The 25,697-nt window shown below is 42.8% G+C and overlaps 1 protein-coding gene across 1 annotated transcript; it reads right to left on the reverse strand.

Annotated features, from left to right (window-relative positions):
• Window positions 1-565: 565 nt before the first annotated feature.
• Window positions 566-24,517, reverse strand: LOC141050640 (zinc-binding protein A33-like). The gene is made up of 4 exons (XM_073547226.1): window positions 24,364-24,517; window positions 13,045-13,819; window positions 4,849-4,995; window positions 566-1,165 (listed from the first exon to the last, which is right to left on the reverse strand). Exons 1-4 carry the CDS (start codon window positions 24,515-24,517, stop codon window positions 847-849), a joined length of 1,395 nt encoding a protein of 464 aa, XP_073403327.1. The 3' UTR covers window positions 566-846.
• Between the last annotated feature and the right edge of the window lie 1,180 nt (window positions 24,518-25,697).

Genomic DNA, 25,697 nt, shown 5'->3' on the forward strand with positions numbered 1-25,697 from the left:
CAACAGACTTGTATTTCAGTATACACTAAAAATCACAGCCTCCTATGAAAGCCATCCAAAGACAGGAGCGTCGGCACAAAGGCCTTCGTACGTCATGTGGGAAGGGATTTAACACTTGAAAACGGATGATTTCGTTCCAAGCCATGATAATCTGTGGTCAGTGGACGGAAAGGTTTGTGAGAAATGTTGTTGTTTTAGTTGAAATTAATTTTTCATCAGCTTTAATCCAATGTGTATAAGGCCCCTAAGGATTGAATTATCTGAATCTGCCGATATAGTCTGGATTGCCTGTCAGTCTAGAGTGTATGAGGGCCTACTGGTGCTCCCCCCAATAAATGATGTCTATTGTATCGAACTGGACAGGTACACAATACCTGCTAATTCTACATGCGTCGTGGCAGGTGTGCAGATCGTAACGTCATTGGGCCCACTGACTACTGTCCTATAAAGAGATAGCTAGCTGAATTTACTCTGGTGGACTTTTTGTTTTGGACTGTTTAAAAAAAAAAAAAAAAAAAAAATGCCCATCTAAGTAAATTTTCCCCAAAGTCTACTAAAAAATAACTTCTCAGAACACAATGATTAAGCTTTATTGGCTTAAAATGAAAGCTTCATTGATTGGTTACAGCGGTGTCACATTATGCATGATTGCTGTTTATGGGGGAAAGCAGAAAATGTTACAGTTGACGGTTCAGACATCGTAACTATTATACGTCTCATATTCCATTTTCCATTACGACAAGCATCTGATCACAGTCGAATGTGGACCATGTTCATCTGGGAGTCTTCAGCTTTGCAGCTTCCAACATATGGATAAAGTCTACCGGTGAAGGTCGCGGAGAAACGTCAGAGATGATTTTTCTTCTGCACATCATAGGAGATCTGACCGTCCTCGTAATCCAGGTAAACTCCAACTCTCTTCGGTGACTCGTAAATGCCAAGAATTGTAATTGTCTTACTCAATAAGTGAAGGCCAAGTTGGCTGTTGTAAGACACCCCCCAGAGATCAAGTAGAAAAATGTGATCTGTTTCCTTCCTATTCTGCGTCTCCTTCATTAATCCGATGTCCCAGTCCTTCCCATCAATGTCGACTTCCCAGTAGTGGCGACCATTATTGAATCCTTCGCTGGTTAAAGCTAAATCAAACTTAGCGAACCTCTTTGGGCTAGAGGAAACATAAAATAATGACTAGTTTATTCACCTGAAGGTTTGTTATTTCTTGTTAAATTTTCCATATAGGTAAATGTCCACCCTTAGGAGATCACATGTACTGGGAAGGCATAAATAATAATAAGAGACTACAGATGTGAACATATAACCCTTAAAATGTACGTTTATTAGAAAATCTTAAATAACACCTAAAGAAAACCTCAGTGCACAAAGTAAGTGATGAAAATACAGATAATTTCAAAATATTCACTAATGACTGTTTCGGTCAAACCATATCTTGAAAGAGTCACATGTACTCCAATAGAGAACCACCATCTTTATCTTCTCCTACATGCACCAAAATATAAGTGGAGGGATTAAAGGGTAGCAAGAGGGCAAGTGGCCATGATAGGAAATATCCCAGGTACTACCACACACGGCTTGAGATGCCCTACGTGTCCACAGAAATATCCCTGCCTACCATTGGAGGCTGGCACCGTAAATATATTTTGCGTCCTCGCTCCACGGTGGCTGGCCCTCACTTACCCTGCAGGCCCTCTGCTGATATGTCTACAGGGAGCCTTGACTAGATAATAAACAACTAGGCTAGAAGTGGGGAAGGGATGTTATGTAACATGTGATCAATAAGGTTAGATATTACTTATCATTCTGATGCATCTTGATATGCAGTGCTTCTATGCCTCTGCCTCGACGCGTGACTCCTTTGGTGGTTCATCAGGAGGCTAAGGTTTGTTCATAGGAGGTATAGATGCTGAAGGATGGCCAGAAGCCCATGGTGGTGTACCTGGCCCAAACAGAATATGCTCTTAAATATGGCCACACAGGTTGGGTATCCACCCGCTGTGTGGTGTGATAGGTCCCATTCACTTCCCAGCCAGATCAAAAACCATTAGTCGGTTAGATGTGGACAAGGTGGGTTATGACATGTAACCCGTCCCCTACCCCTTTGTTTTCATTATTATACCCCCAAGCTGGGGATCCATGATTTTCATGTTGTGGGGTAACTCCTACCTCTCATTAGGGTGAGTGCTTGGTATAGCGGTGCACTGTCCTGTGCTGGCGCGATGCTTTTGCCGGATACCAGAAGTGCTTGCATTCCATGTTGGAACACATAGATGCTGAATGTGCAAAGATTTATTACTTCTGCTGTATGCCAGAAGTACTTGCATACCAGACTGGAACACACAGGCAGGGGCGCTTAAATGTATGAGGGCGGAGCTGGAGACATCGAGGGAGACTAAGCTGATCCATCAAGATGTGCAGGTGTTACATAGACCTGTAAATGTGGACAAGATATGGTATTGTGTTATGAATGAGTCACCGGAGGAGGAAAAAACAAAAACACAAGCTAAGTCCAGAAAACCGGAGAGGTTGGTAGCTAGCGGATTGCAGACCCCTGATCCTATTCACCACAACTAACAATAGCCGTGGGGGGTTCCTACGGTGCCCTAGACCCCTCGTCACAGCCGGAGAGCTAAATAAGCCTAAAGAAAGAAAGGGGAAATCTAAACTGCCTCAGAGCAGACCCCAAAGCTATAGACAGCCCCCAACATGTATTGTCGGTGAAAACCAGTTGAAAACACAGACAGAAAGACAGGCTGAGCAAATGATGGGGCCCAACTAACTAGATAGGAAAGGACAGAAAAGATGCTGGCTGCAATCACGCAAAAAACCCTGCCAAAAATAATGTCCAATACGTCTGATAGAAAAGGCCCTGAAGTCACTAGACTTCAAAATCACTATATCAGCACTCAAGAATATTCTGAAGACAAAGCAAAGAGATCAACTGATCAGAGACAAAAATGGAGTTCAGCCCGTCCCAACCAGGGCAGGCTGAACACAAACACTAAGGCCTGTTTCACACTTCCGTTTTTGTGTCCGCCAAACGGATCCGTTTCCGTTTTTTTGACGGAAACTGATGCAAACGGATCCGTTTTTAAAAAACGGATCCGTTTTTTTGACGGATCCGCGGTAACCACTAATGGAAGTCTATGGGACAAAAAAACGGATCCTGCAAAAAAATGGCGGATCCGTTTTTTTACGGAAACCAACGGATTTTGACGGATTTGAAAAAACGGAAGTGTGAAACAGGCCTAAGTAAACAGACAAAATCTCATGGAAAAATAACAGAGCAAAAACTTAGCTTTTAGTAGACAGGAACTAAACTGGATGCCAGAGCTCAGAGCAGAAAGGATCACCAGCAGCCCTGCAGGGCGTCGGCTGCCTTATATCCACTCAAAAATTCCGGATGTCCAATCACACTCCACCTCTTCAGATGACCGGTTCTTCCCATCCAGATCAATTTCACTACCGCCTTTCACCAGCAGAGGGAGTTCATCAGAGGTGAAGGAGAAAATGAACTCATAACAGTTTTGTGTCCCTGGCTGAGATTGCGATACATGGACAGCAGCCTAGCAATGCTATAGTTATGCTGCAGATAAATCTAAGGCAGAAGGAAATACTACTGAGGAACTCAACAAAGGAGAGGAATTCGGCCTCTGAGCCAGACCACATTGCGGTCATGTGTGGTAGTACCTGGGATATCTCCTATAGAGCCTTTCTAGCCCACTTGTCCCTCTTGCAACCCTTTAATCTCTCCATTTATATTTTGGTGCATGTAGGAGGAGGCAAAGATGGTGGTTCTCTATTGGAGTGCATTTGACTGTCTCAAGATACGGTTTACTGAAACAGTCATTAGTAAATATTTTGAAATCATCTGTATGTTCATCATTTACTTTGTGCACTGATGTTTTCTTTAGGTGTTATTTTAGATTTTGTAATAAATGTACATTTTAAGGGTTATATCTTCACAACTTAGAAGATCACATGGCATCATCAGGGGTATAAAAGTTTGTGTTAGACTAGTTAGAACAGTGGAGCCCAGGTGCAGAAAGTTAAGCCTGCACTTAGATGAAATTTAGATGTAAAATAAAACAAGGGCCTCAGGCAGACTATTTGTAAGAAGGGTGAGGGGGAAGGGAGATCAGTTTAACCAAGTGCGGGGAAAAATGTCACCTCTATAAATGAAGCGGTGCACGGACTCCAGACCAACTTCTGGGCAGGAACAGCACGAGGAAAGAAATTCCAGAATCCGCAAAAGGTAAAGATATTAAAATTTTACTTTTAATTGTGGCATTAAAAATATCTAAGATCAATAAACATCAAAAATAAATAGGGGGTAAGGGAAGGGGGACAACAGGGTAGGACATAAGTCTTCATGTTTCAGGCTGACAAGCCCTTAGTCCTGACTAAGGGCTTGTCAGCCTGAAACGCGTAGACCTGTCCCCACCTGTTGTACCCATTCCCCCTTTTTATTTTATTTTTGATGGTTTTTGATCTTAGATATTTTTAATGATGCTATTAAAAGTCATGTTTTAATATCTTTCTCTTTTGCAGATGCGGAAATTTCTTTCCTCGTGCTGTCCGGCAGATTATGCCATGGAGGTTGGAGATTATGCTTTTAATACAATTGTCCAGTAACTTGTGGACATGTTATTTATATCAGGTATCTTTTGCTTGCCTTTTACGCAACTTTTGATGATGTAATTTGCACTGTGTAAGTTTCTGTTAACATTTAGCTGAAACTTTGGCCTCAGTGGATTGAGGCTTCTCACTTCTAAGACATGGACACAGTCATTCCCAGCGATGTCCACCTAAGAGAACAAGTCTGCAACTCACCTGTCCACAACCCTCCTAAAGACACTGGGCTTGTAGGAGACCCTGGTCAAGTCCTCAGACAACAGGAGATTGCGGTGAGCCGTCTCGGGATCTAGCGTCAGAGGTGAGGCAGCTATGGAATAAGATAACATGGAAGAGCTTGAAGGTTACTTGAAACCTATAGATGATGACTTAATCCAGGATCTATCTCCTAAAAAGCATAAGTCGGACACATCATGTCTAAAGGTACTGTCACACTTAGCGATGTACCAGCGATTCCGACCAGCGATATGACACGGTCAGGATCGCTGGTACATCGCTAAGTGGTCGCTAGTGAGCTGCCACACAGGCAGATCTCACCAGCGACATCGCTGGGGACGGGGGTCGCTACTTACCTGTCACACTAGGCGATCCTGCGTCCTCCCGCCCGGCTCCACGCGTCGCTCTTCGTCACAGCAGGAACCGCTGCAGGAAGCTGACGTCGAGAAACAGTCCTGAACGTTCTCGCGCGATCAGCGATAACCAGCGGGGGAGCGGGTTGTAGGTAAGTATCACACACAGCGATATCGCTAGCAATATCGCTATAACGTCACAAGTTATAGCGATATTGCTAGCAATATCGCTTAGTGTGACAGTACCTTAAGACTAAAGGATCTGGCAATCTCCGACATTTCAATTGAGAATGAATGAAACAGAGCTTTGCTTGCTTGGCGTCTCCGCTCCAACTCAGGCAAGACTCTTCAAGGCCCTATAGTTAAAATTGGTCAGGGTCCTAGCTGTCGAGAAGTTATTCCTTATCCAATGATTAAGGGATAATGTCCAAACTTGGCACAAACCTTTTAAACATGACAGAAACAAAAAAACAATTCTTACCAATGATTGGTCACAGTACTAAAATATTGCAAAAGGCCTCCATGATAAAAGATGGAGGCTGCACAGATGTAAAATGCTGCTAAAACAACCACTCACACACTAATCAAAAACGGGGGAGGTTTCCCTAGTTCAATAGATGCAAACAGATAACGCTTGTACAAGGAGCAATCAGGGCCGGTTTTAGGCAAAGTGGGTTCCGGGGCAAAAGTTTAAAATGGGGCTCCAAATGCTAACATGTTGCACATCACACAGAAGCATTTTGGTTCTATTTACTTTGGCTGATTTCAGGCACATAAACGAGTGTGATCAACAATGTTGACGTCGTTCAACTCTTCTTTCCCGGCCTCTTTATACCTGCTCAGGAATAATGATGGGACAGAACAATCACTAATACAGTTGTGGCCAAAAGTATTGACACCCCTGCAATTCTGTCAGATAATACTCAGTTTCTTCCTGAAAATGATTGCAAACACAAATTCTTTGGTATTATTATCTTCATTTAATTTGTCTTAAATGAAAAAACACAAAAAGAATTGTCCTAAAGCCAAATTGGATATAATTCCACACCAAGCATAAAAGAGGGTGGACAAAAGTATTGGCACTGTTCGAAAAATCATGTGATGCTTCTCTAATTGTGTAATTAACAGCACCTGTAACTTACCTGTGGCACCTAACAGGTGTTGGCAATAACTAAATCACACTTGCAGCCAGTTGACATGGATTAAAGTTGACTCAACCTCTGTCCTGTGTCCTTGTGTGTACCAAATTGAGCATGGAGAAAAGAAAGAAGACCAAAGAACTGTCTGAGGACTTGAGAAACCAAATTGTGAGGAAGCATGAGCAATCTTAAGGCTACAAGTCCATCTCCAAAGACCTGAATGTTCCTGTGTCTACCGTGCGCAGTGTCATCAAGAAGTTTAAAGCCCATGGCACTGTGGCTAACCTCCCTAGATGTGGACGGAAAAGAAAAATTGACAAGAGATTTCAACGTAAGATTGTGCGGATGTTGGATAAAGAACCTCGACTAACAACCAGACAAGTTCAAGCTGCCCTGCAGTCCGAGGGTACAACAGTGCCAACCCGTACTATCCGTCTGCGTCTGAATGAAAAGGGACTGTAGGTAGGAGACCCAGGAAAACCCCACTTCTTACCCCGAGACATAAAAAAGCCAGGCTGGAGTTTGCCAAAACTTACCTGAAAAAGCCTAAAACGTTTTGGAAGAATGTTCTCTGGTCAGATGAGACAAAAGTAGAGTTTTTTGGGCAAAGGCATCAACATAGAGTTTACAGGAGAAAAAAAGAGGCATTCAAAGAAAAGAACACGTTCCCTACAGTCAAACATGGCGGAGGTTCCCTGATGTTTTGGGGTTGCTTTGCTGCCTCTGTCACTGGACTGCTTGACTGTGTGCATGGCATTATGAAGTCAGAAGACTACCAACAAATTTTGCAGCATAATGTAGGGCACAGTGTGAGAAAGCTGGGTCTCCCTCAGATGTCATGGGTCTTCCAGCAGGACAATGACCCAAAACACACTTCAAAAAGCACTAGAAAATGGTTTGAGAGAAAGCACTGGAGACTTCTAAGATGGCCAGCAATGAGTCCAGACCTGAATCCCATAGAACACCTGTGGAGAGATCTAAAAATGGCAGTTTGGAGAAGGCACCCTTCAAATATCAGGGACCTGGAGCAGTTTGCCAAAGAAGAATGGTCTAAAATTCCATCAGAGCATCGTAAGAAACTCATTGATGGTTACCGGAAGCAGTTGGTCGCAGTTATTTCGGCTAAAGGTTGTGCAACCAAGTATTAGGCTGAGGGTGCCAATACTTTTGTCTGGCCCATTTTTGGAGTTTTGTGTGAAATGATCAATGTTTTGCTTTTTGCTTCATTCTCTTTTGTGTTTTTTCATTTAAGACAAATTAAATTAAGATAATAATACCAAAGAATTTGTGTTTGCAATCATCTTCAGGAAGAAACTGAGTATTATCTGACAGAATTGCAGGGGTGTCAATACTTTTGGCCACAACTGTACAGCGTCTAGGCTCTAGTGGTCAGTGGTATATACAGTGTCTGGGCTCTGGTGGGCAGTGGTATATACAGTGTCTGGGCTCCGGTGGACAGTGCTATGTACAATCTGTATATTGGTGTGCGTAAAGAGAATTTACTGATAATTCTTAAAGGCTTATTAAAAAAACAAGCTATCCTCTATGCATAGTGTAAAGATAACTTGCTGATCACTTGGAGTCCGACCACTGGGATTCCTAATCTCGCAATCACAACTTTAGGACCCTGAGAATGAAGCTCTGCAGCCCTGTCCTGAGCAGAGCAGAGGAGTGTATGCATGACCTCCCCTCTATCATGAAAACCTCAGAAAGAGGAAAAAATCCTCCAAAAAATTCAGTTACAAACCAGACAGGCCCCAAATGCATCTGCACTAGTCCAGGGTGCAGCGGACCCAAGTAAAATGGCAGCTGCACAGGTGCATAAATGCCAAATGAAACAGCCAGCCTACAATCAGGGATTGGCCGTGTGGTACACCAGTGCAGAAGAAATAATCCGCATGTGGCAGTGTTCACACAGGGAATGCAGGGCTTCTGGCTCACAACCTCTTAGTAACACCATATAGGGGGGCTGCCCAGTGCCAACTAGAATGCATCCCGTGTGAACAGAGGCCACAAGTTTGCAGAACCATTTGGGCCCAACTACACCCTGGAAAAAATATAAAAAGTGCACAAAAAACATAGCAATATATGTAAGGTATTGGTTGATAGTAAGGCCTTAATACGGAAGCTGACAAACTGCGTCAAAGTTCCTTACACTTGTCAGTCCCTACTCTAACATGAAAACCTCAGAAAGAGGAAAAAAATCCTCCAAAAAATTCAGTTACAAACCAGACAGGCCCCAAATGCATCTGCACTAATCCAGGGTGCAGCGGACCCAAGTAAAATGGCAGCTGCATAAATACCAAATGAAACAGAGCAGAGGAGTGTATGCATGACTTCCTCTCTGTGTATGCACAACCTCCTCTCTATGTATGCTCTGTGTCCTCTATGCATGCACGATTTCCTCTATATGTATGCTCTGTGTCCTCTATGCATGCACGACCTCCTCTCTGAATGCACGACTTCCTCTCTATGCTCTGTGTCCTCTATGCATGCACGACCTCCTCTCTATGAATGCACGACTTCTTCTCTATGTATGCTCTGTGTCCTCTATGCATCAGGGCTGTGGAGTCGGAGTCGTGGAGTCGGAGTCGGTGCTCATTTTGGTGGAGTCGGAGTTGGAGTCGGTATAAAATGGACCGACTCCGACTCCTAAAATATATAATAAATTGGGTACAGTAATTCAATGCAGGATGTGCTGAATATTTTTTCATAGGAGTTTCGGAAAGTTATGAAATGTCCTATAAATGGCTGTTCTATTCCTGATCTAAGGCTACATTCACACACAGCGTTTTTCCTGTGTTTTTTTGAGGATACGTTTTTCAGCTGCAAAAGCAGATCAGCTTTTTAAAAAACTGCATCACCTGAAAGGTTTTTGAGCTCATAGATAATGTTTTCAATAGCAAAAGCAGATTAGAAATCTGCTCTATCTATCCATTTATCCATATCTGTCTATCCATATCGTATCTGTACCAAAAAGAATGAAAACCGGGTAGTACACCAATATATATTCTGTTCTATCTAAATATCTTGATTATTGGATCATAAAAATTATTAAATGTCTGAGGTTCACATTGTACTACAATAAATGTTTCACTTAAATATAAGCAATATGTGTGGGAGTCGGAGTCGTAGTTGGAGTCGGTGTAAGGGAAATTGAGGAGTCGGAGTCGGAGTCACAGGTTTGGCTTACCGACTCCACAGCCCTGCTATGCATGCATGACCTCCTCTATGTATGCTCTATGTCCTCTATGAATGCACGACTTCCTCTCTTTGTATGCTCGACCTCCTCTCTATGTATGCTCTATGTATGCACAACCTCCTCTCTATGTATGCTCGACTTCCTCTCTTTGTATGCTCTATGTCTTCTATGTATGCACAACATGCAAAAACAGAAGCCGCGGAGACACCATCACATGTTTCTCAACGCAAGCAATGACTAGCCAGGTCTTTCACCGGGAAGGAACAACCACGGGAAGGGCAGTCTCCAATGAAGGAAACCACCTATGCCAAAACATGGTATCCATCCACAGACAGCTGTTTCGGGGTATTTGCCCCTCATCAGTGTGGAGTAGGAAACTGGCTAGTAGGAGCAATGCCTAGTAAAAGACTATGAAAAGATGAGGATGATTAACCTCATGGAGATCAACATCCGACACTGCGGCGACACCATCACGTGTTTCTCAACGCAGTGATTCTAGAGCACTGCCCCTATCCCTTATGGGAAATATGTAAAACATGCAAATATATAAGCCGCGGAGACACCAACACGTGATGGTGTCTCCGCAGTGTCGGATGTTGATCTCCATGAGGTTAATCATCCTCATCTTTTCATAGTCTTTTACTAGGCATTGCTCCTACTAGCCAGTTTCCTACTCCACATTGATGAGGGGCAAATACCCCGAAACAGCTGTCTGTGGATGGATACCATGTTTTGGCATAGGTGGTTTGCTTCATTGGAGACTGCCCTTCCCGTGGTTGTTCCTTCCCGGTGAAAGACCTGGCTAGTCATTGCTTGCGTTGAGAAACATGTGATGGTGTTTCCGCGGCTTCTGTTTTTGCATGTTTTACATATTTCCCATAAGGGATGGGGGCAGTGCTCTAGAATCACTGCATTGAGAAACACGTGATGGTGTCTCCGCAGTGTCGGATGTTGATCTCCATGAGGTCAATCATCCTCATCTTTCTATGTATGCACGACCTCCTCTCTATGGGACTAGCAGAGTGACAGAGCATTATTTTTTTTTTTAAATAACCCTTTAACCTCTTCCCGACCGCCCACAGTAGATAAACGTTGGCGCTTGCTGGGCTTTGTGCAGCGCCGACGTTTATCTACTGTCGGCGGTTTTGTGCCCCCCGGGACCCCCACATACTTTATAACGCGGGGATCCCGGTGCACAATGCATGCTGGGACCCCCGACGTCATCGAGACCTGATTGGTTCAGGTCCTGATGACGTCAGCGTCACAGCAGCCAATGGGAGCGATCGCTGGGAAAGCTGCTTGTTTCCCGGCGATCTCACTCATTGTAACGCGGCTTCTCCTCTGATCTAACACTGACAGATGATCAGAGGTGAAGCAGCGTTACTGTGTGACTAGATCGCTGCCTGGCACAGCTGATCGCTGCCTGGCACAGCGGTGCCAGGCAGCGATCTTGTCACACAGTAACGCTGCTTCACCTCTGATCATCTGTCAGTGTGAGATCAGAGGAGAAGTGGCGTTACTATGAGTCAGATCGCAGGGCAGCGATCTTGTCACAAAAATAAAAAAAAGTAAAGAAAAAAAAAGCAGGTACACAGGTTAGGGCTAGGGCAAGGGTGAGGGCTAGGGCTGGGATTAAGGTTATGGGTGTGTTGGTGTTAGGTTTGTGGTTAGGGTTATGGTTAGGGCTGAGATTAGGGTTAGGGGTGTGTTTGGGTTAGGGTTGGAATTAGAATTGGGGGTTTCCACTGTTTAGGTACATCAGGGGCTCTGTAAATGCAATATGACGCCCGCAGACCATTCCATCAAAGTCTGCATTTCAGAACGTCACTACTTCCCTTCCGAGCCCCACCGTGTGCCCAAACAGTAGTTTTCTCCCATATATGGGGTACCAGCGTACTCAGGACAAATTGGACAACAACTCTTAGGGTCCAATTTCTCCTGTTACCCTTGTGAAAATAAAAATTGGGGGCTAAAAGATCATTTTTGTGGAAAAAAAAATGATTTTTTTATTTTCACGCCTCTACATTATAAACTTTACTGAAACACTTGGGGGTTCAAAGTGCTCACCACACATCTAGATAAGTTCCTTGGGGGGTATAGTTTCCAAAATGAGGTCACATGTGGTGGGTTTCCACAGTTTAGGTACATCAGGGGCTCTGCAAACGCGACATGACACCCGCAGACCATTCCATCAAAGTCTGCATTTCAGAACGTCACTACTTCCCTTCCGAGCCCCACCGTGTGCCCAAACAGTGGTTTTCTTCCACATATGGGGTATCAGCGTACTCAGGACAAATTGGACAACAACTTTTGGGGTCCAATTTCTCCTGTTACCCTTAGGAAAATAAAAATTGGAGGCTAAAAGATCATTTTTGTGGAAAAAAAGATTTTTTTTTATTTTCACGGCTCTACATTATAAACTTTAGTAAAACACTTGGGGGTTCAAAATGCTCACTACACATCTAGATATGTCCCTTGGGGGGGTCTAATTTCCAAAATGGGGTCACTTGTGGGGGGTTTCCACTGTTTAGGTACATCAGGGGCTCTCCAAATGCGACATGGCATCCGATCTCAATTCCAGCCAATTCTGCATTGAAAAAGTCAAACGGCGCTCCTTCCGTTCTGAGCTCTGCCATGTGCTCAAACAGTGGTTTAGCCCCACATACGGGGTATCGGCGTATTCGGGAGAAATTGCACAAAAAATTTTGTGGTTCATTTTCTCTTTTTACACTTGTGAAAATAAAAAAAAAAAATGGTTTTGAAATAAATGTTTGTGAAAAAAGTTAAATGTTTATTTTTTCCTTCCATATTCCATTCATTCATGTGAAGCACCTGAAGGGTTAATAAACTTCTTGAATGTGGTTTTGAGTACATTGAGAGGTGCAGTTTTTAGAATGGTGTCACTTTTGGGTATTTTCTGTCATATTGACCCCCCAAACTCACTTCAAATGTGAGGTGGTCCCTAAAAAAAAATGGTGTTGCAAATTTTTTTTAAAAATGAGAAATCGCTGGTCAACCTTTAACCCTTATAACTTCCTAAAAAAAAAAAAAATTATGTTTCCAAAATTGTGCAGATGTAAAGTAGACATGTGGGAAATGTTATTTATTAACTATTTTGTGCGATATCACTCTCTGATTTAAGGGCATAAAAATTAAAAGTTTGAAAATTGCAAAATTTTCTAAATTTTCGCCAAATTTTGATTTTTTTAACAAATAAGCGCAGCTCATATCTAAAAAATTTTACCACCATCATGAAGTACAATATGTCATGAGAAAACAATGTCAGAATCAGTAGGATCCGTTGAAGCGTTCTAGAGTTATGACCTCATAAAGTGACACTGGTCAGAATTGAAAAAATTGGCCCGGTCACGAAGGCGAAAACAGGCTCGGGTGCGAAGGGGTTAAGCTTCTTGTGGAGTACTACAATATTAGACGTTCTCTGCAGCGGCTGAAATGGGACCTTTCCCCAATGTGACCTGCTCACTGCCCACTTTTGGTCATGTAACCACGTGATACTATAAATCGACCTTTTGCTGCCGTTCTCGGGCTCGCAGCACATTCTGTTTTTCTTACCTGTATTAGATTTGACGCTTCAGTCAGTGGAAGCAGCTTGTGACTTTGGTGTTGGAAGGAGTCTCTGCACACCAAGCAGCACAAGGTCTCATCATTTAGGCAAAAAAGAGTGATCCTCTCCTTGTGCGCCTCACATTTATTCACTGGATCATTTGCTTGTCCTTCCTGATTTGCTGGACGATTTATTCTCTCTAACAGGTTGGCCAGGTCTCTGTTGTAAGCATAGCCATCCCTGGGGCATGTTAGCTTGCATATGGGGCACTCTATCTCCCCCTGATCTGTAGCTGTTGATCTCTTTTGCACACATTTGTGACAAAAGTTGTGCCCACATGTCTTGAGGAAAACTGAATCTCGGAAAGTATTGTTGCAGAGGCTGCAGGTGAGTTGGTCGGAGATGTCTTGAGGAGCCATCAATATTTGTTTTATCATTTCTTTATTTTCTGGTTCTTTAACCTTTTCCACCAGTGCAATGTTGAAGGTGCCCATGTCAGCAGGTAATGTCTCCTTACATATAGGACATGTTTTGTCATTGCCTTCCGCGTCTCCCCATTGCCCCTGTAGGCAAGCGTGACAGAAGTTGTGGCCACATGACTGGAGAACGGCTGGATCCTTGATCACCTGGTGGCAGATCAGACAGCCGAGGTTGTCTGGAAATATCCTATGTTCTTCTTGGCCATGGCAGATTGCTTTTTACATCACTTGGTAAGACATCAAAGTATAAAGCAAAACCAAGTTTTGTGGTTCTCTTACTTTCTGTTTGGTTCTGGGCAGACACTCCCTGGTGCAGGAATGAAACTCAACAAGACCAGTTGCTAAATAAGGAACAAAAACAGAAAATGTCTACCAAAGGGCAAAAGACTGGGCAAACCAGTCGCCTATAATGTGCCAGTAATTCAGAGATTATAATTACAACCACAGATTCGAGGTAAAGAAATTCAATGTGATGAAGCGAGGCTTGTAAGTTATTGGAGTATATAGTGCCTAGAAAATGTCTACATGCCCTGTGAACTTTTTCACATTTTCTCATGTTACACCTACAAACTTAAATGTACTCTATTGGGATTTTATGTGATATCAACACTAAGCTATCGTGAGTGATATATACCCCTATATACCGCGTATCCCCCTATATACTGTATACAGTTAGGTCCATATATATATTTGAACAGAGACAACATTTTTCTAATTTTAGTTCTAGACATTACCACATTGAATTTTAAGCAAAACAATTCAGATGCAGTTGAAGTTCAGACTTTCAGATTTCTTTGCTTTAATAAACTCCTGGGTTGCTTTGGCTTTATGTTTTGGGTCATTGTCCATCTGTAGTATGAAACGACGACCAATCAGTTTGGCTGCATTTAGCTGGATCTGAGCACACAGTATGGCTCTGAACACCTCAGAATTCATTCGGCTGCTTCTGTCCTGTGTCACATCATCAATAAACACTAGTGACCCAGTGCCACTGGCAGCCATGCATGCACAAGCCATCACACTGCCTCCGCCGTGTTTTACAGATGATGTGGTATGCTTTGGATCATGAGCTGTACCACACCTTCGCCATACTTTTCTCTTTCCATCATTCTGTTAGAGGTTGATCTTGGTTTCATCTGTCCAAAGAATGTTCTTCCAGAACTGTGCTGGCTTTTTTAATGTTTTTTTTTTAGCAAAGTCCAGTCTAGCCTTTTGATTCTTGATGCTTATGAGTGGCTTGCACCGTGTAGTGAACCCTCTGTATTTACTTTCATGCAGTCTTCTCTTTATGGTAGATTTGGATATTGATACGCCTACCTCCTGGAGAGTGTTGGTCACTTGGTTGGCTGTTGTGAAGGGGTTTCTCTTCACCATGGAGATTATTCTGCGATCATCCACCACTGTTGTCTTCCGTGGGCCCCCAGGTCTTTTTGCATTGATGAGTTCACCAGTGCTTTCTTTCTCAGGATGTACCAAACTGTAGATTTTGCCACTCCTAATGTTGTAGCAATTTCTCGGATGGGTTTTTTCTATTTTTGCAGCTTAAGGATGGCTTGTTTCACCTGCATGGAGAGCTCCTTTGACCTCATGTTTCCTTCACAGCAAAACCTTCCAAATGCAAGCACCACACCTCAAATCAACTCCAGGCCTTTTATCTGCTTAATTGAGAATGACATAAGGAAGGGATTGCCCACACCTGTCCATGAAATAGCCTTGGAGTCAATTGTCCAAGTACTTTTGGTCCCTTTAAAAACAGGGTGGCACATGTTAAGGAGCTGAAACTCCTAAACCCTTCATCCAATTTTAATGTGGATACCCTCAAATCAAAGCTGAAAGTCTGAACTTCAACTGCATCTGAATTGTTTTGTTTAAAATTCATTGTGGTAATGTCTAGAACCAAAATTAGAAAAATGTCTGTCCAAATATATGTGGACCTAACTGTATGTTTGTGAAAGGAAATTATACAGGGTTTTCTAAATATTTAAAAAAACATAAATCTGATAACTGTTCTGTGCATTTGTATTCAGCCCCCTGTAGTCTGATGCTCCTAAATAACATTCCGAGTGACTAATCGCCCCCATAAGTCACATAATTAGTACATTGCGTCTACCTGGGTTTGATTTCTTTTCAGTATAACTACAGCTGGTCTGTGAAGGCCTGTGTGAGAACATTAGGGATCAAACAGCATCATAAAAACCAAGGAGCCCACCAGACAGGTCAGGGATAAAGTGGGAGAGAGGAGTAAAGCCGGATAATGTTATAAAAAATATATTTTGCACCTGTGTTGCCAACATCTTGCTATATGGGCTGGCTGCACCCTGTAGTGCACTTGTTCAAAGATCTGGGCAGGTATGCGGTTCTGCCTTTTTTTTTTCTGCTGTTTTTTTGTTTTTTTGTTTTTTGTTTAATTTTTAGAGGCTTTTAGTCTTCTATTGTGGCTTTGCTAATAGTTTAGTGTTAGGACTCGCAAGCGTGAGGACCTGTGACGTGGGTTGCGAGCTTGTGTATTTTTGCTTAAAAAAAAAAAAAAAAAAAAAATGACCAATTTCTCACTATTTTTTGTATTTTGTGCACTATTTTTCAGGGTGCAGCCAAGCCCAAGCACATCTGGTCTTGTATCAGGGGTGTTCACACTGGGATGCATTGAGAGAGTGCTGGCCAGCCCGCCTAATCCAATAGTAGGGGCGTGACTAATTGGCTGTGAACCAGACACTATGCATTACCCTTATGTGAACAGCTCCAGTTTTATACTAGGCAGTCACCCCCTCCAGGAATGGGTAGGTGGAGAGTGGCTGTTAATTTAGTATTTTGCACATGTATTGCCAACATCTTGCTATATGGGCTGGCTGCACCCTGTAGTGCATTTGTTCACAGATCTGGGCAGGTAAGCGGTTCTGCCTTTTTTTCTGCTGGGTTCTCTTTATAAAAAATATCCCAGGCGCTGAATATCTCACGGAGCACTGTGCCATGTATCATCCAAAAATGTAAGATGAACCGAGATGTGGATTATTTTTTTTCAAATAGGCAACAACTGCTTCATGTGTGAAGAATATTGGAGATATAATTCCATGTCAACCATCTGTTTGGCTGTGAAGGGTTAAAACTAAAATCAAAGCTGAAGTTTCGTTTTATCCATTCTCTGAAGGTTTCGTTTCTCTATTTTTGTTGCTGTAAGATAATTTTTGTAATTAGGATGAAAACAGTTCAGGCTGTCATGAAACCAGACTGTTCCCATCAGGTGCAAGATAAGGGAGGCGGGGGTGTAGAATTCTGAAGAATATGCCATTATACTACTTTTGGATACGGACATATATGTAGTTTCCGGTTTTCTTGCAATATTATTGGCTTACAAAGTGAAGTATTACAATGATGCTATTGGTAGTTGAGAACTTTGCATAATTAAGCAAAAGATTATAAAAGAAGTGACTAAAAGGGGACTGGTGATCTGTCTCGATCCTCCCGTACAGAGACCCCCGTCTCCGTGTGGTAATTTGAGTTGCTAGCAACACGCTGTGGAATAATTTGGACATCACTGGCTCAACCGTGAAGGGTTAATTTAGCCCTCCCTCAATAGCTACCCCGACAGGGCATGGAATGGAATCAAAGCCCTTCAGCACATGCAGTGGTAACCTGACAACTGCCAGCTTGAAACAAAGGATTCACATCCCCACCAGCCAGCTGGTATGCAATCGTCCACAAGAAGACCCCATGTTGATCCAAGTCATGAGGCGTGAGTCCTTTGTTCAGGTAGCTAGGATTTCAAAAAGGAGTTATGGAAATACTATACATCCCAGCCGTACATCGTGTATATTTTCCAAGATCCCCAGATCAGGGCAAGCTCCTGCCTGGGTCTCGAGTCATTCTAAGGCTGGTTTCACATTAGCGCTTTTGTGCGCAGCGCATCATGCGCACCTATGTTTAACATGACGTGCGCATGGTCTTGCGCACACTTGCGTTTTCGTTCGCATGCTTTTTTTGTCTTGCGCGCCAGAAGCAACATGTTGCATTTTTTGGTCCGCTCTGTCTCGTCAAAAAAACGCATACGCACACTTGCGCACGGAATGCGCAAAAACAACACATTGAAGTCTATGGGAACGCATGCGTGCGCATGGTCTTGCTCACGCTTGCGTTTCTTTGCACATGCGTTTTTGAGGTAAACAAGTCTAGAATGTTCTCTAGACAATGGAAAAAATGTCACACCTAAAAACGCATGTGCATAAAAAACGCAAACGCATGTAAAACGCAAGCAACACTGTGTTTTTTGACGCATCAGCGTGCGCATGACGCTAAAAAAAGTGCGTTTGTTTTGCGTTTATGCGCCCGATGCGCTGCGCAAAAAAACGCTAATGTGAAACTAGCCTAACACGCACAAGAAGGGAGATACACAGAACAGCCTTTAGCAGCTAGGTAGCAAAATTGTGTTTAGTCACTATGAGCAGCAGGGGCCCTGTCGGACCTGATGGTGCCAGAACCGCTGCCCTCAGGCTGCCCAGAAAGGAGTTAAGATCTTGCATAGATTTTGGGAGATTTATCTCCAAACCTCCAGAAAAGGGGATTTAGGTTAATCCCAGAGGGCAGCAGGGGAGTGACTCAGAGGTTTAAATGCTTGTGTGCAGCATTTCCTATTGCTTTTTCTCTGGGAGGGCACAAGGACATCATGTGAGGACAAGTCACATACCAAGGGGAACACAAGCCTCCCATGTGGCAGCCCCTCCTCTGCTGGCCAGGCCTTTAACCTAACTGGTAACTGACTATATATTTTGCTTATACCTTTTGTCCTACCACACTATGGTATTTGCATATAGGACCAGTATATATGTATATCCATCATGTATATGTAACACGTGTGCACACAGAGGGGGCTTAATTATCATTGTACACACAGGGGGCTTAAGGGCCTGTCACACTAAGCGATATAGCTAGCAATATCGCTATAACGTCACTGGTTTTTGTGACGTTATAGCGATATCTCTGTGTCTGATACTTACCTCCGACCGCTCCCCCGCTGGTTATCACTGATCGTGCGAGAACATCCTGGACCGTTTCTCATCGTCAGCTTCCTGCTGGGCTTCCTGTGGCGCCGACGAGCGACGCGTGGACGCGGGCAGGAGGACGTCAGGATCGCCTCGTCTGACAGGTAAGTAGCGACCCCCGACCCCTGCGATGTCGCTGGTGAGATCTGCCTGTGTGGCAGCTCACTAGCGACCACTTAGCGATGCACCAGCGATCCTGACCGCGTCATATCACTGGTCGGGATCGCTGGTACATCGCTAAGTGTGACAGTACCTTTAGTTATCATTGTACACGCAGAGGGGGCTTAGTTATCATTGTACACTCAGAGAGGCTTAGTTATCATTGTACACGCAGAGGGGGCTTAGTTATCATTGTACACGCAGGCGATCGCGGCCAGGTGTCAGCTGATTCTCACTGCTGACACCCGGCACTTTAACCCCCGAAATGCTGCGATCGAACATGATTCCAGCATTCCGGAAGTCTGCAGAGGGCTGATAGCCCCTCTGCCTTTGGATCGGAGACCCCGTGGCGTGATGAGGGGTCCCGATCGTTGCCATGGTGACCCGATGTCATGAGAACATCTGGGTCACCAGAGCGAGGAAACTTGTTGATCATGCGCAGTGCATAATCAGAAAGACTCGATGCAGAGCTGACAGCTTCTATGGCATGCAGATGCTGCTTCACCTGCAAAAAATGATCGTACCATAGTGGGACTAAGTAAAAAAAAAAATTAGATAATTGTAAAAATATTTTTTAAAAATCAAAATAGAAAAAAAATATTTATTCTATCACTAAATAAGTATTTGAATGAAAAAATCTAAACAATAAAAGTACACATATTTGGTATCGCCGCATCCACAACGACCTGACCTATAAAACTGACCCACTAGTTAACCCCTTTAGTGAACACCATAAAAAAATAAAAAACGAGGCAAAAAACAATGCTTTATCATCATACCGCCGAACAAAAAGTGGAACACCACGCAATCAAAAAGACTGATATAAATAAATATGGTACCGCTGAATACGTCATCTTGTCCCGCAAAAAACGAGCCGCCATACAGCATCTTCAGCGAAAAAATAAAAAAGTTAGAGCTCTCAGAATAAAGTGATGCAAAAATAATTTTTTCTATAAAATAGTTTTTATTGTATAAAAAGCACCAAAACCTAAAAACTAACATATAAATGAGTTTTTGCTGGAATCGTTCTGACCCGAAGAATAAAACTGCTTTATCAATTTTACCACACATGGAACGGTGTAAATGTCCAAGCCAAAAGAAATTCATGAATTGCTGGTTTTGTTAATTGTGCCTCCCAAAAATCGGAATAGAAAGTGATCAAAAAATGTCATGTGCCCGAAAATGGTACCAATAAAAACGTCAACTTGTCCCACAAAAAAAAAGCGCTTACATGACTCTGGGGGCCAAAATATGGAGAAATTATAGGTCTCAAAATATGGTGATGCAAAAACTATTTTTTGCAATAAAAAGCGTCTTTTAGTGTATGACAGCTGCTAAACATAAAAACCCGCTATAACGCCTCTTTCACACGTCCTGATATTTCCGGTACCGGAAATGTCAGTGTCCGTCTGTGTAATACTTGCGGCACACGTGTGGCATGCGTGTGCCGCATCAGTACCACACGGACAAGCTCAAGGGATGAAGCGTTAAAGTAAGCGCTGTTCCCCAGTGCCGGGTGCCGAACATGGCTCGTCATTCTTCCCTGCTTGCACCGATCGCTGGCAGAGCAGGGGAGAATGATGAGTCGTGTTCAGCACCCAGCGCCGGGGAATAGCGCTTACTGTAATGCTTCTTCCCTGGCGCAGCTGTGTGTCACACGGATGACATCCATGTGTGTTTTGCGTATGCATGTGTGCTGGACGTTTTGTGGCCGTGCTGACATTAAAAAACAGACAAGTTAGCATGGAAACACTGACATGTGCACAGACCCATGCACTTGATTAGACAAATAGCGCTCCGTTCCTCCCGAGTCTCTCCGTATGGCTAAGTAGCACTGTACAGCCACATAGGGGGTATTGTCACTTTCAGTAGAAATTGTGGGGCAAATTTTGGTGCCATTTTTAACAACTTGTGTGAAAATGTAAAGTCTAGGGCTAAACAAAAATTTGGTGGTAAAAATGTAGTTATTTTGTCTTCACTGCCCAATGGTATAGAATTCTGTGACACACCCGTGGTGTCAGTATGATCACTTCACCCCTAGATGAATTCATTGAGAGGTATAGTTCGTAGATTGAGGTCACTTATGGGGGTTCTGCTGTTCAGGCACCTCATGGGCTCTCCCTGTGGGTCATGGCACCTGCAAACCATAACAGTAAAATCTGGCTCTCCTTGCCTTCTGAGCTTTGCATTTTGCCTGAAAAATATTTCCTTATTACATGTAGGGTATTGGCGCACTCAGGAAAAAATGGACCTCAATTTGTTGTAAAAAAAAAAATTCCTATTAGCCTTTAGAAAAATTAAAAACTTGGGGCTAAAAACATTTTAGTGGTAAAAATGTAATATATTCTTTCTTCACCGCTCAATGGTATAACATTCTGTGAGACACATGTGGTGTCAATATGATCCCAATATGCACCCCTAGATGAATTCATTGGGGAGTGTAGTTTGTAAAATGAGTTCACATATAGGGGGTTTCTGTTCTGGCACCTCAGGGGCTCTGCCAATGTGACATGGCACCTTCAAACGATTCCAGCAACATCTGATCTCTAATATGGCGCCTCTTCCCTTCTGAGCATTACACTGCCTCAAAAGTTGTATTCCCCTACATATGGGGTATCGACGTACTCAAGAGAAATTGCACAACAACTTTTGGGGTCCAATTTCTCCTGTTGCCCTTAGTAAAAATAGAATTGGGGGCCTAAAGATTATTTTTGTGGAAAAAATAAGATTTTTTTACTTTTACGGTTTCTGTAAAGCACTTTGGGTGTTCAAAGTGCTCACCACACATCTAGATAAGTTCCTCAGGGGGTCTAGTTTCCAAAATGGGGTCACTTGTGGGGGGTTTCCACTGTTTAGGCATATCAGGGACTCTCCAAACACGACATGGCGTTCAATCTCAATTCCAGTCAATTTTGCATTGAAAAAGTAAAACGGCGCTCCTTCCCTTCCAAGCTCTACCATGCGCCTAAACAGTGGTTTACCCCCACATATGGGGTATCAGCGTACTTAGGAGAAATTGCACAGTATCGTTTGGGGTCCAATTTCTCCTGTTACCCTTGGTAAAATAAAAAAATTTGGATCTGAAATTATTTTTTTGTGAAAAAAAAGTTAAATGTTTATCTTTTATTAAAACATTCAAAAAGTTCCTGTGAAGCACCTGAAGGGTTAATTAACTTCTTGAATGTGGTTTTGCGCACCTTGAGGGGTGCAGTTTTTAGAATGGTGTCACTTTTGGGTATTTTCTATCATATAGACCCCTCAAATGTGATGTGCTCCCTAAAAAAACTATGGTGTTGTAAAAATGAGAAATCGCTGTTTAGTTTTTAAGCCTTAACTTCCTAACAAAATTTTTTTTTTTCCCAAAATTGTGCTGATGTAAAGTAGAAATGTGGGAAATGTTACTTATGTATTTTATGTGACATCTCTCTGTGATTTAAGGGCATGAAAATGCAAAGTTGGAAAATTGCTAAATTTTCGCCAAATGTCAGTTTTTTTTTCACAAATAAACGCAAGTCATATCAAAGAAATGTTACCGCTATCATGAAGTACAATATATCATGAAAAAACAATGTCAGAATCACCGGGATCCGTGGAAGCTCCAGAGTTATTACCTCAAAGGGACAGTGGTCAGAATTGTAAAAATTGGCCCGGGAGTTAACGTGTAAACCACCCTCAGGCGTTAAATCAGAGAGTGGTGTCACACAAAATAGTTAATAAATAACATTTCCCACATGTCTACTTTATATCAGTACAATTTTGGAAACATTTTTTTTTTTGTTAGGAAGTTATAAGGGTTAAAAACTTGACCAGCGATTCCTCATTTTTCCAACAAAATTTCCAAAACCATTTTTTAGGGACCACCTCACATTTGAAGGGATTTTGGGGGGGTCAAAATGATAGAAAATACCTCAAATTGACACCATTGCAAAAACTGCACCCCTCAAGGTACTCAAAACCATATTCAAGAAATTTAATTAACCCTTCAGGTGCTTCACGAGAACTGAAGTAATGTGGAAGGAAAAAATGAACATTTTACTTTTTTCACAAAAAATTTACTTTGGAACCAAACTTCATTATTTTCACAAGGGTATCGGGAGAAAATAGACCACAAACTTTGTTGTGCAATTTCTCCTGAGTCCGCCGATACCCCGTATGTGGGGGAAAACCACTGTTTTGGTGCATGGCAGGGCTCAGAAGGGCGGGAGCCCCCGTTTGACTTTTTAAGCGCAAAATTGTCTGGAATCAATGGTGGCACCATGTCACGTTTGGAGACCCTCTGATGTACCTAAACAGTAGAAACCCCCCAATTCTAACTCCAACCCTAACACAGCCCTAACCCTACCCTAACTGCAAAGAATGGAAAAAAGTATTTGTTTTAATTATTTTCACCTACCAATGGGGGTGATAAAGAGGGGTTTGATATATTTTTTTTTTATTTTGATCACTGTGATAGGGTCTGCCATGGAGGACCGGATTGGACTCCTGAATAGGGCAGAGCGTATCATTTTGCTCAACTCTATTAAATAACATTAACTCACTAAAATAAGTTGTAAAAAAAATATTAAAGTTTACCTTACTGATCACAGGGTGTCTGGCTGCTGCCCAGTGCTCCTGAGAACAGAGCTCTGTATGGCTCCATTGTGAGTGGACCTCCAGTCATTGTCTATTGGACTGCCAGAAATAGGATATAACTTTCAGTTCTGGGAATAACTTTAACATGCATTTTGGATAAATATAGCATTTTTACACCAATTCTACCCTGGCTGAATTTACAGCAATATTTTTGCTACAGATTTTAATTTTTCTATGTGATAAACGCTAACTTAAAAAACGGCCAGTTTTGAGTGAAAAAAAGCAAATGTCAAGCTTGTCAAAATTTAGACATTAATGATGATCGAGCGCTGAAATGCTCGGTACTCGAATCAAGAAGGTCAGACGTCGGACGGGCTAGACTACATTACCAAGAGAAATGGAAGTCAATGGATCACACTATCAAGAGGGGTGGAGGGGTCAGGAAAAAACAGCATGGGGAGAACCCTAGAAGTATCTCTGACTCCCAGACTGCGCTGGGAATAGTGTTGTCTGAGAATTACTCTGCTTTTAGGGACTGACAGTAAAACATACAAAATCGAATGTAAAATGGATTTTACAGGAAAAATGTCAGGAAACATTCTGTATGACTTGTATATAAGGCAAAATTAAAGAGGAAAAAAAAACCAACTCCTCCACCCCCTTGCTAACTGGTCCATCCATCACTGTATATCCCCCATCGCTTATTAATATAGTAGATTGGAAATAACACTACACCCACCAGTAGTCACCAGTAAATGTAATTTTAACATTTTGCTATCTTAGCTGGGCTGTGGTGTGTGACACGGTCAGACAACTCCTGTATCATTTATGAAGGACGGACTGAGACTCACAAAGCCTATGTGGACAATGCAAGAACTGCCAAAAATTAGAAGAGGGACCTGATACACCCTTTATCAGACATAAGGGAGGCCTCATACTCATCATCTACCCCTTAAGACACTAATTGCTGTTCCCCACCCTCATCATCTTCTTACCGTGGGTGCTCAAATATTTGGGCATCACTACACATGATCTCCTCATGTGCTTCTTGAAACGTGCAGGGCGAGAGGCCAGAATCAATGAATGGAAATATAAAGAGCTCCTCAGAGTGTCCAAGTGCAGGATCACTTGTCTCCTGGGAATCGCCATGGTGGGATAATATGATCCAGACTATTGGCTAGTGAGACTGGACTGTGTGGAAGACAGGGTGGTGCAGGGAAACAGCATTATCTGCCATCCAGCCAATCAACTGTTCACACTGTTCTGGCTTCCAGAGTGGTGTCCTGCGCCCCCCTGCAAAGTGTGACAGGACGCCAGGCCTCCAGGATGAGCATGTTTGTTGCGCTCCCGAGGCAGGCACGACTTTACCTTGCTTACGATCTCTGCATTCACCATCAGCAGCACGCCCAATTCCCTGTCCCTTCCTGAAAGCCTTGTGCATTTTAAATTAAGTATATAATATATTCCTGCAAACTTTCTGGTATTAATAGGGAAAAGCAAATATATGGCTCTGAAAAGGACTTTTTGTTTTTAGGATATGTTTAATCTGTTTTTTATTGAAAAGATATTCAGAACAATCAAGTAAGAAACGATTCAGCAACATAAGGATTACCGAGTACAAAAAGAAATCTCATTTACAACTGTATAAACAAGACCTGTAGCCAACAAGTCCCGAAATAATAGAACTTTGAGGTCAAAAGTCATTTTCAATCAAGTCCAACAAAATCTAAAAAGAAAAATAAATCCATGGCGGATGTAGGAATCCCCTATCCAGGGAGACTCTGACCTTTGGCGATACATGTGAAGTATCCACTGAAAGAAAGCGACCAAAACTAGAGAAGTTAGGTCACTCCAAATAATAATGGTGTAAACACGAAAGGAAAGAATGAGACAAAGAAGGAGGGGAGGGGGTGGGGGGAGAGAGAATGAAAATAGGGGGAGAGTAACCATGAAGTCTGATATAAGGAGGCGGAAAATTGCACCCCTATAATTACGTCCGTCTAACCCGTATTGTTCAATCTATCTTCCTTATGGCTTAGAAAAGAGGGATTGAAAATCCTGAGAGTCCATATACAAAATCCAAGGACTCCAAACCTACAGATATTTCTCCATTGAACCATTAACCTCAGCGGACAATTCCTCCATACTTTGAAGTCTGGTCATCTACTTAACCCATTCAGACATATTCGGAGATTGGGAGGATTTCCAATGTCTCGGGATCCCAGTGTGTGCAGCGGGTAAGCAGAATCTTAGGAGCCCCTTTTTCTTAAACCGAAACGAGCCCGGGAGGATAGATAATGAAGCCACCTGGGGGGAGTTGGTCACCAAA

This window comes from Dendrobates tinctorius, unplaced genomic scaffold (assembly GCF_039654945.1).
Source record: "Dendrobates tinctorius isolate UK_male_01 unplaced genomic scaffold, ASM3965494v1 ptg000152l, whole genome shotgun sequence".
Taxonomy (NCBI): Eukaryota; Metazoa; Chordata; class Amphibia; order Anura; family Dendrobatidae; genus Dendrobates; species Dendrobates tinctorius.

Coding starts and splice junctions, on each gene's coding strand:
- LOC141050640 (XM_073547226.1), bottom strand. CDS start 24,517: ATGGCGATTCCCAGGAGACAAGTGATCCTGCACTTGGACACTCTGAGG. Junction 13,820..24,363: donor CAAATATTTGAGCACCCACG/GTAAGAAGATGA, acceptor TGATGTAAAAAG/CAATCTGCCATGGCCAAGAA. Junction 4,996..13,044: donor TACATGACCAAAAGTGGGCA/GTGAGCAGGTCA, acceptor AGGTTTCAAGTA/ACCTTCAAGCTCTTCCATGT.